Source organism: Pyrus communis, chromosome 1, assembly GCF_041283825.1.
Source record: "Pyrus communis isolate YQ-2024b chromosome 1, ASM4128382v1, whole genome shotgun sequence".
NCBI classification, from domain to species: Eukaryota; Viridiplantae; Streptophyta; class Magnoliopsida; order Rosales; family Rosaceae; genus Pyrus; species Pyrus communis.
This window is the reverse complement of record NC_142565.1, coordinates 315,529-333,807: the sequence shown is the minus strand read 5'-3', so window position 1 is coordinate 333,807 and position 18,279 is coordinate 315,529. Positions and strand designations below refer to the sequence as shown.

The 18,279-nt window shown below is 38.0% G+C and overlaps 3 protein-coding genes across 7 annotated transcripts; 1 reads left to right on the top strand and 2 right to left on the bottom strand.

The window, feature by feature from the left end:
* Window positions 1–53: 53 nt before the first annotated feature.
* On the top strand, window positions 54–3,184 carry LOC137720440 (uncharacterized). 2 transcript variants are annotated; one of them, XM_068459508.2, is made up of 9 exons: window positions 108–241; window positions 357–478; window positions 620–736; window positions 1,277–1,357; window positions 1,530–1,578; window positions 1,766–1,862; window positions 2,120–2,172; window positions 2,478–2,540; window positions 2,738–3,184. In XM_068459508.2, exons 3-9 carry the CDS (start codon window positions 636–638, stop codon window positions 3,017–3,019), a joined length of 726 nt encoding a protein of 241 aa, XP_068315609.1. In that variant the 5' UTR covers window positions 108–241; window positions 357–478; window positions 620–635; the 3' UTR covers window positions 3,020–3,184. The 2 variants fall into 2 exon arrangements, with proteins under 2 accessions (XP_068315608.1, XP_068315609.1); XM_068459507.2 differs by lacking the exon at window positions 357–478 and having other exon boundaries at window positions 54–241.
* A 227-nt stretch (window positions 3,185–3,411) lies between these two features.
* On the bottom strand, window positions 3,412–6,279 carry LOC137720441 (uncharacterized). Of its 3 annotated transcripts, none has more exons than XM_068459510.2 (7): window positions 5,959–6,279; window positions 5,230–5,320; window positions 4,961–5,076; window positions 4,752–4,811; window positions 4,609–4,674; window positions 3,768–3,967; window positions 3,412–3,682 (listed from the first exon to the last, which is right to left on the bottom strand). In XM_068459510.2, exons 1-6 carry the CDS (start codon window positions 6,013–6,015, stop codon window positions 3,776–3,778), a joined length of 582 nt encoding a protein of 193 aa, XP_068315611.1. In that variant the 5' UTR covers window positions 6,016–6,279; the 3' UTR covers window positions 3,412–3,682; window positions 3,768–3,775. The 3 variants fall into 3 exon arrangements, with proteins under 3 accessions (XP_068315611.1, XP_088546427.1, XP_088546428.1); XM_088690301.1 differs by having other exon boundaries at window positions 5,963–6,249; XM_088690302.1 differs by lacking the exon at window positions 5,959–6,279 and adding an exon at window positions 5,507–5,590.
* Window positions 6,280–7,282: 1,003 nt separating this feature from the next.
* LOC137719964 (protein EXPORTIN 1A) lies at window positions 7,283–17,999 on the bottom strand. Of its 2 annotated transcripts, none has more exons than XM_068458944.2 (32): window positions 17,426–17,999; window positions 16,507–16,623; window positions 16,006–16,098; window positions 15,835–15,906; window positions 15,514–15,621; window positions 15,339–15,421; window positions 15,049–15,187; window positions 14,895–14,963; window positions 14,688–14,765; window positions 14,318–14,380; window positions 14,192–14,236; window positions 13,837–13,944; window positions 13,633–13,731; window positions 13,250–13,459; window positions 12,773–12,832; window positions 12,368–12,478; window positions 12,136–12,233; window positions 11,889–11,997; window positions 11,605–11,670; window positions 11,389–11,487; window positions 11,227–11,307; window positions 11,051–11,140; window positions 10,554–10,639; window positions 10,373–10,453; window positions 10,113–10,295; window positions 9,848–9,914; window positions 9,059–9,169; window positions 8,803–8,910; window positions 8,589–8,726; window positions 8,372–8,509; window positions 8,180–8,284; window positions 7,283–7,950 (listed from the first exon to the last, which is right to left on the bottom strand). In XM_068458944.2, the coding sequence occupies exons 1-32, from the start codon at window positions 17,522–17,524 to the stop codon at window positions 7,828–7,830; spliced, it is 3,237 nt and encodes a 1,078-aa protein (XP_068315045.1). In that variant the 5' UTR covers window positions 17,525–17,999; the 3' UTR covers window positions 7,283–7,827. The 2 variants fall into 2 exon arrangements, with proteins under 2 accessions (XP_068315045.1, XP_068315046.1); XM_068458945.2 differs by having other exon boundaries at window positions 13,250–13,453.
* Window positions 18,000–18,279: the final 280 nt, after the last annotated feature.

Here is an 18,279-nt window from a genome sequence, read left to right as displayed (position 1 = left end):
AAAATATCGTCAGGTAAGTGGTATATAAGGCCCAAGTCACCATAGGCCTCCATGAGCATTGCCCAGCCGCGGTTGTTGGTCACTGTGACAACACTACTGACAGCCTCGCAGGCACCATTCTCGTTCAACACTTCGGACTGCTACCACCACTCTGTCTCCCCTCCTTCTCTCTCTCTCTCTCTCTTAACAGCGATTCGATTTGATCCCGTTCGGTTGGGCTCTCAGCAAAACCCAAAGCTTGGTAAGTCCTGCTCATCTCTATCTCAATCTTCTCTTTTCTGTTTGGTTGCCGGGAAAACGCCCCGCCGTGAAAATATGGAAGACTTTGTTGCTCTTTTTTTGTATTTTATTTTTAGGTGCCGTAAACTACAGAATTTGTGCGAGTTAGTGTTTTCTGATATATCTGGCGAAGCCTTGCTCGATTTTTCTCGGCAACCAAACGGAGTGCGAGAGCATAAAGTTTCAAAATTTACTTGATGTAGCATTTTTATTTTTACTTGTGCAAGTTATTACAAGTTTCAAGTTACTGGAATTCAAATTTGTGTTAAAGTTGAGAAATTTAAGTAAATGTTATTTTTCAGCAGCGAAATGGATTTTTAATTTTTACCGTGAATTGTAGGTTAAGAGGGCTCTAAATGGAGATGCCATCAAATGAAAATTCACAGCCCTCAATGAATTCTACCAGTGATGCTGATCATCAACAGGAGGCCATGCTTTCCGACGGCGTAGATAATCTGTAAACTCTTCTTTCCCTATACGTTTTAATACATACTTCTCATCATCTAATTTTGAATTTCAAGTTGGTTTGTAAGGCGCTTGTAGCTTAACATATTATACCACTGTGAAAGGACACGTTGTATGTTTTCTATACACTACAGGGCCTTATTGATGCTCTTCATTTATAACAGAATACAATGTGCTATTGACCCCGAGGGACGTTTTAAGGATCAGAGAACTTTCACATTCACGTAGTGAGGGATCATGCTACTTTTCATATAGTTTTCCCTATGAATGGACGATACCATGACATCATGGTATATTTATCCAGTCTAGTAGAAATTCAATTGTTAAGAGATCTAGTCAGTATGCATTTTTAGTAACTTCCATCATTTCGGGATCAGTAATTGTTTTTTCCCTATAATTGAGATGATGTTAAGAAAATTTACTTTTTCACGTCATATTAAGGGCTCGAAAGTCTCCTTTCCGCAATTTATGTTACTCATTTGTTTTGTTTTTGATTCATATTAAGAAAGTATTGTTGAAATTGATATTTTAGAGGTAAAGAGTCGAAGCTGGAGGTTTCTGAAACAGAAGTTAGAGGCGTACTACAAGTTATTGCATCCACCGGGAAATTTTGGTAACCTGTCATCTTCAATGTGTAACTCCCTCATCTATGTTTAATATATTAGTAAATTATTTTTGGTGCATGTCATTTATGTGTATTTGATTGTGTTTACTCTTTGGCATGATGCACAAAAAACAAACAGTCTGCTTGGTAATTGACCGTTCTTGTTATTCATATGTTACAGGCATGATTGGGACAAATTAAAGAGCATGCTATCCTTTCAACTGAAGCAGGTATGGGGAGGTATGCCAGCATGTGGGGCCTTCAGCCATTTATGGTTGTCACCGTATGCATGTTTGCACTTGCACACAAACACTCGTAATGGATGTACATGATTGCTTTCTGGTTCCCTGTTTATGATTTATGTATCTTTCTCTCTCTTTCCAACTCTTTATCGCTCTTATTCTTGGATTTGTGAAGGTTCTGTTGGATTATCCTGAGGAAGAAATGGCAAGTGAGCAGCAAATTGCTTCTCTAGGAGAAACCTATCCTGAGCTGGTGAAGAGGTTGGATGAAGGTATTCTCATTCACCTGATCATGTAACTTGATTGGTGGGTTGTTATATGTGTTACTGCCTTTTGGTATTCGGTGAGATCAGTGTGATCTAAAACCAGTGTCTCATGTACTGGCAGTCTAGGTCATTCTGGGTTTTGATGAAAAATGGGTGGGATGATGTACTTGGACTAGTCTATGGTGTTGCAGTCTTATAATTTTATAATATTTTCAGTTCCTTTTTTCAATGATAATTGCTTATGGTTTGCTTCTTCATTGCAGCTCTTCATAGTTTTACTGAAGGTCCTCCGTTTACCCTTCAGAGGCTTTGTGAGGTGTGTATTCTTACATCTCTGTGTTATTCTTCATGATTGTGTCTTTCATCTCTTTGGTTGACACTTTTCGAGCTCCGGGATTATTGAATTAGTTGGGTTGAATTTGTCTTATCTTTTCTAAAACTGCTACTACTCTCTAGCCCCTCTTTTCACCCTACTGCACTGTTAGCCTACCTTTAGCGAGTGCTTGCACACATTTTTGTGTTTGATACGTTTAACATACTACCATTCCCTTGCTCTGTTACAATATACATCTCTTTACCAGATCTTTCTTTGTTTTTTCGGTGAATGTTTTTGTCAAACAGATCCTATTGGATGCAAAAAGAATCTATCCAAATCCCTCAAAGCTTGCTCTTGCATTAGAAAAGGTATATTATTCAAAAACCTGATGGAAATGTTTTCCTTGATTTCTGATGTTCTTTTTATCTGATAATTTATCTTTTCAAGTTAATCCTTGCCACCTTGATTTAACTAATATTGAAGTATATAAAAGCTACAACTTACATATTAGTTTTCTTAAAACCTTTGATTCGTAGCATTACAACTAGCATTTTCTTGCTTGTAGAATCTATTGGTGACATCTATGCTGACAGCCTCAACGGATCCATATCCACAATCCACGGTGCAAAATTCAGTTGAACCAGACAAAGCAATTGAAGAAGCTAAAATTCACTCTGATTCAGTAGCGCAAAATGGGGTGGAACGTATGGTAAGCGGCGATATGGATGAAGTTATGTCAGAGGTAGAGCAAGCTGATATCGATAATGATATGACCATCGCCATGGAAGCTTTTGAAGATATAGTGGGATCATCAGACGCAAATTCAGTGCAGACCAATGATTCTTAGTTTTCTGGCGATGTAGTTGAGAGCTCGTCAGTTCCGGCTTTACCTGATGTAGTTGGTAGTAACAGTTTTTCTGATGCTTTGTTTTAACGCATTTGTTGAGCAACTTTATATTGCCCGCTTGTACAATGCCTTTGCTATTGATTTAACGTTTTGTGCATTTAGAAACGTCTTGAGCCTTTTGGAAGTGAAAAATGAAAAATCAACATATAGCGGGTTTGCCCGATTACTTTTTGTTACTGAATCCAAATAGGCCTGTGCGGGACGCGAATGCAAGGGGACACTAGTGTGTGTCTTGGACAGACAAACAACGTAACACGAGCGATCATACCCATTATCTCTCAAAAAGTAGGCACCTGCGGACTTGAGGTCGAGCATCATCAATCATCTACAAATACGCAAAACAATATTTTTCAAGGGGCAAAATCCAAATCTTACATAGTAGCAGCAAATACTCATCGATTGCACAACCTGGCGATTTGGAATATACATCGGAATAGGTTACATGTCTGAATGTCAAAGCAAGTCCAGGAGGAAGCACCGACTAAACTCTCAAAAAGAAGGGGGGGAAAGTTGATTACACTCCAGGGACTTTTGGATGAACACATGACCAACTCTTCAGCTCGTCGTCAATTTTGATTGACAGACCCAAGAATCCTAATAAACCTGCGGAAATACAAAGAATAAACATTTATTTGGGGACTTGCCTAGCCAACTAAGCTGGTAAACATTGAAAAGTAAAGGCATCAACCTCAACTGTTAGAATGACGAGGTGCCCACTGAAGAGTATCCAGCAGCTCTCATCTCTTTCAGCGTGCTAGATAACCAATCCAACCCTTCGTAAAGGCCATCACCTCTAAGGGCACAAGTCCCTTGTATGTGCCATTTTCTGTTCTTGAGATCATAGAGGCCTAGTCCTTCACACACTTCCATCGGCGACATAGCTCCTTTCTGGATAGGAAAACGACAATTAAATAACTCAAACCAAGTTTCCAAGAAGGAACCAACAATTCAGAATCATGTGCACTCTGGACTGCTGATTGCTTGACATGAATAAACTAGATGACAAGAAATAAGTACATGACCTCTGACAGGGGATCGGTAAGCCTACTGCCCAGAGTCTAAATTACGTTAGTTATGTTGGTACATAGGCTGAATAAACTACCACGAAAAGCAAAGCATTATCACCCGTGAGTTTCAAGTTGCATGAGTGGGATGGAATGAAGGGGTAGGTCTGGGGTTTAGTTACCCTTGTGACCAAAAGTTTTGGCCACCTCCAAAAGCAAATGAAGAAGACTGAATGTAAATACTATTGTTTTTTCAATAGGTAGATTGTAATTTAAGCACTCTAATTTGGGACCTCAATACTTGAGGTTAACATCTCATGCATCTAGAATAATGTAGCCCAAATTCCTAGCACAAATAATTGTAGAATACAGAAGAAAGGCCATAATCCACTGTCCCATCTCTAACTTGGAGACCAAATAGTCAGAACACCCCTAGCACAAATAACTTGCACATTCTTATGTTCGTTGAAATCATGAACTTTACATCATCATGCAATATGCAGATAAACGAACACTACAACATACCATATCCTGTTTATTAGCAAACACCAGGATGACACTGTTGCGCATAAATGGATCACTGATGATGGCCTGAAAAGAAGAAAGATAAGTGAGAAACATATAGGCGCACTTGTATTTAAACTGTACCGCATTGCCGAGCACACAACCTGAAATTCCGCCTTTGCTCTTCCAATTCTCTCTCTGTCCAAGGAATCAACAACGTAAATCTGTACATGGAAAATAATACATGTTAAGGATATCTAGAACCTTCTATCCATTGACCTATTACAAAGCTAAGAAAGGTGAACCGGGACAACTGACTAGCAATATTCAAGAACCATGATCCAGTAGAAGAAGACCAGAGAAAACCCATTACCAGTCCGTCAGTGTTATTAAAGTAATGCCTCCAGAGTGGCCTTAGTTTCTCTTGTCCACCGACATCCCAAACAGTGAACATCACATTCTTGTACTGAACTTTCTCCACATTGAAACCTGTTGAGACAAAGAAAGAAATGCCTTAACCGAAAAATCTAAACAACCGGTATCACAACCGCTGACGTATATTACATAGGTGAGAACTCCCCAACATCAAAACCCCGATGTATCAAGAAGTCCGATACTAGCGATCAGAGAAACAAAACCCACCTATTGTAGGAACAGTTGACAAAACTTCTCCAATGTGCAGCTTGTAAAGGATGGTTGTTTTACCAGCTGCGTCGAGGCCAAGCATTACAACCTATGCCACCGCGCAAATATGAAAAGTGGGTCAGAGTAATGCTAATCACCGGCTAAACATAATCAAATGGAGGCAATGAAAATCTAACCGGGAATTGATGATTTAGCATACAATGAACGCACACTTACATAAGCCGTAATTGATGCAAGAATACAAACATGTACAATTAAGCAAGTGGCCATTTACCACAGTGGTGGAAAGCTGTTGAGCCCTTGCATGACGGCGTAGATTCAAACCCCGTTGGTAGCTAATCTAACATCTAATCTAACAAAATTTATCATTTGCCAAAAAAAATGAACAATTAATCGGGCGAGGGTATGGTATTAATGTGATCGTAGAATATTATCTAATCATGAATAATTTAAGAAATATAGAGCCAAATAAATTCCTAAATGAATATGTTATCTAATTAATGACGGCATCAACTCCTACGATCGAAGAATTGACCTAGCAAACAAAAAAAAACCATTACTGTATGAACCCTAGATATCCCTAATCCCTGCACAGATATAATTATCAAACGACCAAAAAATGGTAGGAAAACAGAACAAAAAGCTACAAAAATCGGACGAAATACAAAAGAATATATAAAATGAAAAGGGAAAAAAGAGTGAAATAGCGAGAGAGAGAGGGAGTACTCGCATCTCCGTGTTGCCGAAGAAGGTGTCGAAGAGCTTGCGAAAAGCTTGACCCATGGCCACGAAACAATCAACACAATACTCGAAGAAAGAAAAGGGAAAGTTCGACCTCTCTCTCTATTCGTCTGCGTGGGTTGGACGAAGTTGATCGGGAGCTCGTCGTCGACGAGAGAGAGAAATCAGTAGGGGATTCGATCGATTTTTAGAGAGAGAGAGAGAGAGAGAGAGAATCAACACCCGCGTGAGCCTGGCAGAGAAATTTGCTGAAATAAAAGAAAAATAAAATAAAATGATGGTAAAGAAAGAAAGACCGCACCCAACAAAGAAAGGTCGCGTTGTCTTTATTTTCTGGATGGATGCAAATTGCAAAAAAAAAAAAAAAAAAAAAAAAAAAAAAAGAGACCGCATCCAATTTTTACATTTGAATATAAATATTTATTTTATGTTTAAACAAAAATGGAAATAAAATGATGGTAAATTAGAAGATTCCGTCCATTTCTCCTCCTCTGAATCACTGAAAGAAGGAAAGAAAGACTAGTGTTGTGAGAACGGCCCTTTCTCTTTTGCTAAGTGCTACATATTTATAGGCCATGAACTCGCTAATGGAGACTATAGCAGGAGGGGTGCCCATGATTTATAGGCCATTTTTTGGAGACCAGAGGCTTAATGCAAGGATGGTGGAGGACGTGTTTGAGATCGGGGTAAATGTGGAGGGTGGAGTTTTTACCAGGGAGGGGTTGGTAAAAAGCTTGGAAATGGTTTTGTCGCCTGAAAGTGGGAGGAAATTCAGAGACAATATAAAGAGGGTCAAACACCAGCTCCACTCGGAACTTCAAATCGCTGTTGGACGTCGTATCAGGGTCCAATTATCAAGTATAGTACGAGGGACCATAAATATGTAGCACTAAAAATAAACACCAGCTGTAACAGTTGTTCGTTGCTCAATAATAACGATCTACCCTACGGGCGGGGACATATTTACTACTTATATGAAACGAGTATCGAAATTAAGCTACCATTGTTTTTCCTACATTTATTACTACACCGCCTTCGCCGGCATTTACTAACACATGGAGTCCAAGAGTGTTCTCCAAATTCGTAACTTCCCTCGTTTCAAGTAAATAGACTGATCACCAACATATATCAGTTTGCGTTTATAGAGAGCATAAGCCAATTGAGCTTTGCCCGTCAACAAGTTTGATTGGGTTGAAACTTTGGGTTTGAGTTGTTTTCGCGGGAAGTACAAGCGTATTACTCATTCAGCTACAAAAGCAACCAGGAAGAAACGAAAGAAACGTCACATGAAACAAAAACTTAGAGAGGATTTCTAAATCAAATAGAAACATACATTAAACACAATCAAATTACACAGATTTCACTCCCCCTACCATGTAACAAAAATATATGCGCCCTAAACCTCATGAAATCGACGAGGCAACCACGTTCTATTGAAAACTAGAACAAACAAACAAAAAATATGAGGAACTTCTGCACAACACAGCGAGGTTAGTATATATTACACCTAAGACAAATAACATAAACGTCTTTTAAAGAACCCCGCCTGACGAGTTCGAACTACAAAAGATTAATTTTGATCCAGCAAAACCCTTCTCAATATCTTCCTCCCTAAATCAGCAGCACCTAAATACTCTACTACCATCCCAATAGATTTCAAAGGCAACAGTGCAAACAGCACACTAAAGGCGCCTTTGCGATTCAACTAATTTTGAACTAAGAAACAAAACGGAAACTAATTAGGGAAAAAAAATGCTGTATTTGCGCTGGAAGATTCTGAGGAATGAATCAACACGCCCATTTGCATCTCCATCAATTGTCCTCGAAATTAGCTTCATCATTAAACTTAGCCTCCTAGGAATCAACCATTTCGTCCTGTATTTCATTGGGGGCAATAAGTCCAGGAATAGAAAGCATTCGTTGCCGATCTTTCTCTCTCTGAGCAGCAGCCTCCTCTGCATAAAGATCTTTGTTGTCCTGCACAATCACAACATTCCGTTTAACATCCAGATTACCCACATCCCAGCAAAAGAAAAATTGGAAGAGACGTTGGGGTTCTACGGGAACAGAAGATGCAACATTTAACATCAACATAAAAAATTAGTCAACGTAAATGAATACCAAATCTTCCATGACTGAATGGGCAACAAATAAAAAATGCGCATCTCTGAATTGGGAGTCTAAACTGATACTTATGGTATCCTACCTGTGCTGAAAATTCTTTGGATTGCACTAGGAAGTCTCGGATGTGATTTTTAAAAGTGGGTACGTCAGCAGTTGATTCAAATAGTCCATTCACAAATTGAGTGACCTGCAAAGAAAACCTTCAGGTAAGTGATATACGTAGAAAAAGAGAAAAAAAAAGAGGACAAACATAATAGTAACCATAGTTATATACCTCCGCCCCAGTCATGTTCGGGAAGGAAGTACTCAAAAGCTTTATTGTATATTCACGAACAAACATTCCATTATTAGGATATGCATAAGGAACAGCTGCAACATCCCACAAAGGCTCCTTCAACAGATCACTTCCCACCTGTAACCACATTTAACTTTTAATTTATGCAAGCTTATGAATCAAGAAAATAACTAGAAGGTATGACAAGATACAATACCAGGCTGAACAAATGTTGAAGAACCAAGACATGCAACTTGAACCCAGGCTTATGAAATGTATCAGTCAAGACGGCAAATATTTCTTGCTCGATTGTCAGAAAGTATGTACGGTAAAACTGATTACAGAACTCTGATTTCTGTCAAATCAACCAAGGCAGTGTGAGCTTAAATGGCATTACAATATGACCAACAAAAATGCACACGACATCACACCTGAAAGTTTCTCAGCATTTCCAACAACAGATTCAGCCCAGTTTCAGCAATATTTCTTTCGGTGTGCCGAAACGCCCATATAATTGAATCCATGACAAGCTTTAGTTGCTGAAGTAAACAAAAAATATGCAAACATTTGATTGTCCGTTTTTGACCATTATAAAAATTTAAGCAGAAGCCAATAATCACTCATATCCAACCAGCTCACATTGACAGTAATGGAAGACAAACAAGTGGGAAATATTTAAACACGTACCGGACTCGATAATTGAATCAATGCAGCAAAGCAGTGTGCAGCAATGGCACGAAGTAAAGAAAAGAACTTCAAGCGATGTTCTGGGTAATCTTCAAAATTTTTGGTGATCATCTGCAGGGGTACAGAATAAAGACATGTAAAGATAACAACTAAGGTACAAATAAAATTTTCTAATTTTAGCCATCAGTCCAGAGGTTCTTCGGTATCGGATTCAGACCTCAGAGGATGCAACATAACATAACACCAACACCAACACCAACACCAAGATGCAAAAATCCCACTTCAGCAATGCATTATGGAGAAAGGGATGGCAAATAAGGACTTGGGAAGAATACTAACATGTTCAGCCAAATCAAATTTTAATGATATTAAGATTTAGCCATCACTCCAAACGCTATTTGGTATCAGAGGATATGCAAATAAGCATATCACCAACACTCAGATCTAAATATCCCCTACTGCTTATGGAGAAAGGGATAGCGAAAAAGAACTTGGGATATAGGGTAACATGTTCAGCCACCAACTATAGTGTCACTGTCATGGAAGAAGCAATCAAAATAACTGATTTATGCTACTTGAAGATCGCATCAACTCCAAAAGATTAATAAATAATTCGATAAGCTACTTCTAAACAACTAGAGAGAGATGATTTCATACAGGATAGCACAAGACCAGACAAATGCATGCGGCATCTATATGTATGGCAGTTTTATTGATATTGCTTTGAACACTAACAAAAAAAATATTCACAATTTTTCTGGACCATTGCCGAACAGGCCACATCCTTACCTCCAATGTGCACTGGAAAACAGCTTCAAATATTCTTGGCACATCATCTATCATTGCACCCTTGTACCTATAAACAAGGGATACAAATATAAGCAACCGGAAGACACTAAAGAAAAAAATAACAAATTCCTTGGCCAGAAGAAAGACGTAGGCAGCAGCTTACAAGTTGTTTTAGTTGGCTGTGGTTTTTAGCCAGACAGTATCATATCTAGCAAGTAATAAAAGCAAAATATACAAGATAATGAAAGAAAGGCAGGTAACATACTTATTTATGATAGTGGCAAAAAGTGACAAAACCTCTGACTCTCTCGCATCAGGCAAATTCCTAGCATAGTCACCTAGGACTGGATCCAACATGGGAGGCACAATTTGTTTTCCTATCTGTGGTTGGTCTTCGGCCTTGTCCAAGAATGTCTCAATCAACTTGAGAGTCTCCCTCTTCACCGACCTGTTGAGAAATAAATCAAACATGGTACTTGAGGTTTAAATGTTAAACTGAAAAGGAATTTGTACAAAAGGTCCTACCGTAGAAGTTTCACATAGGATGTTTTAGAAGCATAGGGACCCCCTTCCGCAATGTTACTAGATACAAGCTCACTGTACATCCTGTTCAAAACAAATAGAGCCGAGAATAACTGTATTAGTGAAGAAAGAAACCAAATTAAACATCTGAAATTCTTTCTACACCTGAAAACATTGGCCATACCTGTACACATTAAGCATGTCCAGAAAGATCATTGAGATCTGAGACAGGAAAAATGTCCCGAGGGAGCTCGCAACGCTAGTATTTGTCTGTAAATCAACAACAGAATTACACCTGGTACTCACAGTGGCTAAAGCCACAAGAACAATCACATTTGATATTGATATGACACGGTAGGATGAACAATCATTGCAAAATAGAAGTAAAGATTTCACCAAGTATGTAAGGGAAAGGATAAAAGGACCACATATAAGGCCCACTTAGGATGCAGTAAAGTTCACAGAAAGATGCTGTCTACAAAGACAACAGCTCACCTAACAGAGACCGCAGAATCTAACATAAACAAGATCAACTGACAACAGAACAGTCAGAAAAAAGAGAGAAGAGAAAACAAGATACAATAAAGCTACATCAATAATCTTATCAACATCATCTCCATGATCCACGATATGGTTTAACAACTACAGAATACCTAAATAACAAAATTTGAAAAATCATACCTGTAATATATTAAGCACGGTCCGAATTACCTCCTGATCCTTCAGGAAATCAACACTTACGCGTGCTTGCCCTATGATCTCGGCCCATTTCTGGTGAACAAGCAAATATAATAAGCTACAAGCTATTTTGAGGACTTGCAAGTAGTCATGCACATTGCATGTATATCCAAATATACCTGATTTGGGAGACTCATCAATCTCTGTAGATATTCTTCTCTCTTCTTGGGATCAGACTCTGCTTGAATCATATGACCAACCTATGATAAACAAAAATGCAATTGTTTATAACAAATTTTTATATATAACTAAGTAGAAAAAGGGACATAAGAAAGGCATACAGCTTCATAGAAAGTATGAATCTGGTGAGGCTGAAGATCGCCAACAGTATTCGGCAGGCTTGTCAGCAGTTCAGACACAAATGGTTCATTTTCTCCAACCTGATAATCACAAAAGCAGTAATGAAACACACAATACAAAATTACTTTCTCAAAATACACAATTTCAACTTCTATGACAAGAACAATTCTAAAATGCCAACTTATAAGAGAGAATACCTGTACAATAACAAATTTACGCTTGCACTTTTGAACAATTTTCAAGAATGTGTCGCAGGCCATGTCCTGAAACATATGCAACAACAGTTATAGAAGACTAATATTAAAAAATATGCGCATATAACTGAATACCCCAGACCACCCCAATGAAAAAGACAGTCCCAGCGTAGCATACAAATTTAAATAACACTAGCAATATCATAAAAAATTTGCAACAGTTAACATGTACATTTTATGTTTAAAATTTCAAAAGCAACCTTAAACATGATTATAAAAGAATTCACCTGGACTCCAGGATGTGTTTCGTGCATAAACTCAAACAACTTATTGACAACAGTCTTTAGGAACTTCCAATGAGCTCTTAAGAACCTTGGGTACTGTCCGACAACATACCTGAAAACAAAGCAAAGCTTCAATTATAAGGATATTTATAGTATAAAAATAGAGGTCAGCAAAACCTATTGGTAACACGTTTAGGGCAGCGAACCTATAGCTTAAGCTAAAATAACATGTAGGACCACAAATACTTACATGATGTTGCTTGCAATAACTGCTTTATTATCTTTCCCTTTTATGATTTCACACAAGTTCAGCAAGTCACGAATGACCATCACCAAAAATCTATTTTCCTGCGAAGGGCAAAGGGTAATAGGCATCAAAACACATTCTGGGACAATAACTGTAGAAAAAGCATAAGATATAATGCAATCATCATAAAAAAAATGTCTTCCGTCAATTCTTCAAATAATAAGACAATGCATACCTGTTCTTCCATCATGGAACCAGATATAGACCCTATTGCCCAGCATAATGTGTTTAAGTTGTTCCATGCCCAATCCTCACCAGTCAGTTGTTTGTTTAATTTCTTTAGCATCTGTTTCCAATGTCAGTGAAAAGACAAAGATCAGTGGAAATCTGTATAGGAAATATTAGCCCACTTTAGAGGTTCCCCACAACAGAGATTATACTAAAAGGAATACTATCGGTGCATGATGAGTTAGATCACATATGAAAGAAGACTATTTCAAATTATATGAAAAATTATCAAGGCAAGATAACATAATGCTACAAGCATCATCTTGCAGGGTTATGCATCAAAGGAATCAAACGAGTAGACTGAAGCTTGGTTATTGTTTAATTTTACTTCAAAGAAAAAACTACCCTTTACCTGCTTCTCGGTATCATCGTGGTCAAGATGTGACAAATATATCAGTGTCTCCCTCATGATCTGCAACACCAGAATAATACCAATAACAGAATTAAGTATGAAAAAACTGAAGGGAGAAAATAAAAAATAATTCACAAGTTTTCTATTATTAAGACAAAGAAGCATATCATAGAAACTGAGTTTGTGCCAAAATAAAATCAAATGCACCATAAGGTAAAACGCCCATTGTATCATGTTGAATCAAAATTACAGGAACACCTCTACGATGTTTTGACAATGACACCTGAAAAGAAGCTATCTAATTCTTTCGCATCCCCCACCATGTCATCAAATATTCTATTACTTCTTTATATTCAGAAAAACAAATAAACTTCATCTAGAAGATACTAGCACCCATAATTTCATAACAAGAAAAGTTTACCATGAGCTTGATAGCTTAGAAAATTACAACTATATCAGCAATATAAGATTTATCACCTTATATTGAACTAGAACATCATTGTCCTTCAAGGTCTCACGAACAATGTTGCCATTCTCATCTTCAACAATGATAACCTCTTCTGGCTTAGCCATACGACAGATCATGAGCAACCTCAACTTTGACATAATACCAACATATATTTGCCGCCTTTGCAAAAGTTGTGAGCCAATGCCATCAACCATACTAGGAAGCAAATTCATCTGCATCTATGTACGAGACGAGTTATTCTTGCAACGGAATTAAAAGGAAATATACAAAGTAGAACATAAAAAAAAAAAACCAAAATGACAAATTTGCAATTGAACTAGAATACACTTATGTAGGAATAAAACGGAAACTCAAAGCAACAAATAGTATAAATATGGAAGTATTCAAATACCTGCAACCCCATCATATTGGCAGATGCTGCAGGGTTATCCAGATTATGATGTGCCTCAAACAGTTCCAAAACCAAAGCATTCCAATAGTCTAAGCAAACCTGGTCAAAACAAACAAGTCCAAGTCAAATCTTAAAATCATCTGTTCAAAGGGGTAGAGAGAGAGAGAGAGAGAGAGAGAGAGAGCGCATCACAATTAATCATACCTTAAAAACTTCGGTGTCATCCACATATGAGATGTTTATAAGATATTCAAGACCCATCAGCAATGCAGCTATAGTCTCTTGTGTGGTTTCAAGAACACGAATATGCGCCTGCAGAAAAGAATACGTAGACAATCAGTAACGTCTTCACTCCTCAACAGATGCTTAAGGATTAATAAACCGAAACAGCAGACGATCCTATACCCAATATTGGACACAAAATCCATTATCTATTGATAGAAATATCATCGTCAAATACCATATCACTAGTCACATTATTCATTTACAACTATTAACTTAAGGCTTGTGAAGGCAAGGCACTACATCAACATATTCATGTGAAAGAGAAGAAACTTGCCTTGTAAAACGAAGTGAGAAACAGTGCCAAGTTCTGAATGAATGCCTGACAAAACAACATCATAAGAAACTAGCTCAATAAACTAACACAAATAATTGGGGCCCACAATCATTAGACAAAACTTACCTGTTCCTCGCCAGATCCATTTGTGTAAGCTTCAGGTATGTTTGTGGTGGGTGGAAGAATAGTCTAATTGGTTCCATTAAAAAAAATTCAAATGCATTAGGAAAAGAATAAGACAATGATGGAAGTCAAATTATATTGTAAGAGTAAACATATCAGAATATGCACAATTTATGTGAGTATACTTACCCCAACAATCCTTATGCCTTTATAGTTATCAATTATTGGTTACTTTCTTCAAAACTTTCGATTCCAATATAAAAAGAAGGTTATTATTGTCACTCCAAAAATCAAGGGTGGTGCAACCCACACACCGCTATCATCCCATGTATTCCTAACTACACATTAAATGAAAATGGATATATTGACACACCTGTAATTGCACCATGAATATACTGTACATCTTAACATACTGCGCATTATAGAATTCACCGAAAGTAAGTGCTGCAACCTGAAACCAAAATAGCAGATGATAAAGCCTAAATAATTGGAAGCAGCGATATCGCATGATATCCTTGTTGCTTTTTGCACAAGTGCAACAACCATGAAATTTCTTAATAGAAATGGAACAACAATGTACCTCCGTTAGACACTGAAGGGTAAGATTCCGATATGAAGGCATGGGAAAAAACTTCAGAAGGGTTTCAAGCTGTAAAATACCGACACAACATAGAAAGATAAGGATAAATCCTTTGGAAGGGTAATCGAGAACAACACAAAAGTGTTATACGCACCAAAGGGGACTCAAAAATATAGCCCAGGGGAATCCATGAGAGGAAAGCATGCAATGTGGATAATGTTGCACGTATCAGCTCGGTTCGTTGAGAGGCTGATAGTACATATAAGCATAACTCATGAATGAGTTGAAACTCACTGGAAAAAAAGAAAAAGAAAAAAGAATATCAAACAGAAAAGAATAAATAAACAGATTGGACAAACCCAATAAATCGACAAGTAAAAGTATGGCATGTCAGACAAGCCCATTCAATTAAAAACAAAGATACCAAATTCATCAGCCAATTACCTGTTCAATGATTGTTTAAGCTCTTTAATCTTCAACTGTGTCATTTCCCCTCTTGAGAAATCAAATACCTCTTCACTTAGAAGCTGAGGGTCAAACATTCAAGCAATTAGTACTGACCCAATGAACCATATCAATTTGATTTCAATGTTTAAAATTGAACATTAAAAATGCTTACCTTCAATATGGCCATACAATTTTCGCAAATGGTTTCACTAGTTTTAGCTGCTGATACAAGATCCGGAATAAAGCTTCGCCATTTAGTGGGCCAATCATGCTTTAAAATCTGTATATGGAGTAATGTTGATATATTACATCACAAACATATCCAAAGCAAGCGATTACAGATTTGAATATACCAGGTAAATTTCAGATACTGTGTAATAGAAAAGGCCAACAGACAAATAGAAAAGAAAACAAAGTGCTTGATACAACAAACCAACAAAAAAAAAAGAAGCAACAAATGCAATAATCCTAATGGGAGAGAACAAGGAAATACCTGAACCAATATAACATTGAGTTTGCTGACATAAAGTCTTTCCATTCGAAAAGAGGCCTCATTACTTGATAGCTTCATGAAAGGAACCAATGGTAAGAAAGAAAATTTACTGCTTGACTATCTAAATGAGAAAAACTTGCAATCCTCATATATTTACTCCATGATTCATACCTGTACAATGACATCAGAGATATAATTTTTCATTCCGTCTCGCTGTTCAACAGGCAATGCATTCCACCTGTACTTGATAACCCCTTCTAAGACCTATATGTGGATGCAAAGAAAACCTCTTAAGATCAGCACCTTAAAATACGAATAGAAAGATTTATACAGGTCGTAATGGGAAGCTGTATAGAATCTTTATCCAAAGCATCAAACTATGAGAAAGCTAATGAATATGCAGCAAGATTACATGGTATAAGCATTCTGCAGCCTTTATATGATGCCTTGTTTAACAAAGGACAACATACACACTTAAGCAGTCAACTTGATTACTATTATTGTTGTTGTACCACATAAAGGCATTCTATTTTTGGCTGTTTTGAAAAGCCCGTCTGAAGCCTGCTTCAGCCTCGCTGCCCTACTGCAAGGACTGTCTGGGCATCTGACGGTGGCCATGTTATACAAAAAGTATATGTGCTGTGTTATAGATTGTTATGCAACACAACTGACCTGCAAGGCAAAGAACTTGGTGTTTAGGTTCTTTGTGCTCTGTAAAATGTGCACAACTTGGAGCCACATATCAGGATTGTTTTGCAAGTCCCTCAATATCTGGTCTGCAGCTGTCCTCTGTAATGTCAACACATGGAGAAAAATTAATCTAAGAACACAAAGTACTTGGAGAACTGAAGTAAGGCCCACAAAACTACAAGTTACACATATAATTTGCCAACGCATCCATTATCCAAATACCATATGGACACTAATTTTGACGCTACAAGCTAATCGATAAAGCATTACCCATTTCATTCACTTTTTGTTTTGGTAAGGGAAGCTGAAATATTTTTGTAAACCTAGTTCGTCCAAACAAAGAGCAATCCTGGTATTAAGTATTCAATAATCATTGCAATGCATTCTTATTTTCTCAAAGAGAATAATGTAATGCAGTCACAGACTAACCAGGTCACCATCATTACTCAATCATGGTTTCTTTAGTTCCGAAAGTGTAGAGGATGAAAGATTGATCATTCAAACTTTCACACTGAAGCCAATTACCAATTCACTTAATAGTTCATGAATTATTTGAGAACACACAATATTAACATATCTCTCTTCCAAACCCACCGAACCAAACAACCCCAAAAATAGGCAGATAGCTAATGTGCAGTAATCCATCAAACGCTCAAATGTTCCCCCGCTAAAAGACATTGAAGCTAGGCCAGAATTTCCCCTAAAGTAAAAACTCCCCCAACGAAGGTTTTCAAGAGTTAAACCCCAGGTCTGAGAACTCAAATTTCCCCTCAACTTCTAAAAACCCAAACAGAAAGCTTAAACCCCAGGGCACAAAACCCGGATTGCACTTGCAAATTGAGCACACTTGGTCGGAAAACAAACAGAAAGCAAAGATAGAAAAGGAGCAGCAATCACTCACCTCCTCCTTAGATCCGGTGCCGTAGAAGGCGGCGACGGTGGCATCGAGCAGGCCAACGTCAATCGGCTGGCTCAAGTCCCTTAGCTTCTCAGCCGCCATAGCCACTGAGTGAGAAAGGGGGAGAGAGAGAAGGAAGGACGATCGTAGACACCCAAGCCGATAAACCCTAGAGCGCGATAGCAGTGTGGAAAGGAGGAAATAGAGACACCGGAAGCCACCGAAACCCTAGGAGAGAGAAAAGATTCTAGAGAGAGAAGAAAAGAGAATAGTGCTGAGGGAGCAGCGAAAGGGTGTGTGGGTATTTATTTATATATTAATTAGGGGAAAAAGAAGAGAGAGAGAGAAGGGGGGAGGGAAATAAAGACAGCTTGAAAATGAAGCAGTAGAGAAGTGGTAGTGGCGTAGGAGAGAAGGAGAGCCGGGCGAGTGATAGAGCGAGTGACGAGTTGGTTCGGTGTTGCGTTTGTAATTGTAGAGGATAGATATTGGCTGTGGCCCTGTGGGTTTGAATTTTCGGCCTCTTATTCCGTTTTGTGTTTGTTTGCCTCCACGCCTCTCCGTCTTTTTATTTATTGGGTTTTGTTTGTCCGTGTGCGGTGGTATAAATGTTGTTGCTGGTGCGTGCCTGACCAAAAATTGTTCATCGGTGAGCCCTAGATTATAGTGTTCCACCCCATTGGATACAAGAAATTCTTGGCTTGGGCTTTCGTTTCACGTAATTTATCCGCTCACAACACAAAAGAGAAACCTCCAACATTTGAGTTTGATTCGATAAGTCTTGAAATTTCCGGCACTAATAAATTACACGATGATGATTAGGAGAGACTAAAATACATCTGTGAGTCTTTCCGATC

Bases quoted from the DNA above. Each gene is read 5' to 3' on its own strand.
- LOC137719964 (XM_068458944.2), bottom strand. From the start codon at position 17,524: ATGGCGGCTGAGAAGCTAAGGGACTTGAGCCAGCCGATTGACGTTGGC. The intron at 15,907-16,005 runs GTATGAATCATG...CCTTTCATGAAG, and splicing joins TCTCTGATGTCATTGTACAG to CTATCAAGTAATGAGGCCTC. The intron at 11,671-11,888 runs GTGAATTCTTTT...CATATGTTTCAG, and splicing joins AAACACATCCTGGAGTCCAG to GACATGGCCTGCGACACATT.
- LOC137720441 (XM_068459510.2), bottom strand. From the start codon at position 6,015: ATGGGTCAAGCTTTTCGCAAGCTCTTCGACACCTTCTTCGGCAACACG. The intron at 5,321-5,958 runs GTACTCCCTCTC...GCGGTGGCATAG, and splicing joins TCGGCAACACGGAGATGCGA to GTTGTAATGCTTGGCCTCGA. The intron at 5,077-5,229 runs GTGGGTTTTGTT...TTGTCTCAACAG, and splicing joins GTCAACTGTTCCTACAATAG to GTTTCAATGTGGAGAAAGTT.
- LOC137720440 (XM_068459507.2), top strand. From the start codon at position 636: ATGGAGATGCCATCAAATGAAAATTCACAGCCCTCAATGAATTCTACC. The intron at 1,358-1,529 runs GTAACCTGTCAT...CATATGTTACAG, and splicing joins GCATCCACCGGGAAATTTTG to GCATGATTGGGACAAATTAA. The intron at 1,863-2,119 runs GTATTCTCATTC...TCTTCATTGCAG, and splicing joins GGTGAAGAGGTTGGATGAAG to CTCTTCATAGTTTTACTGAA.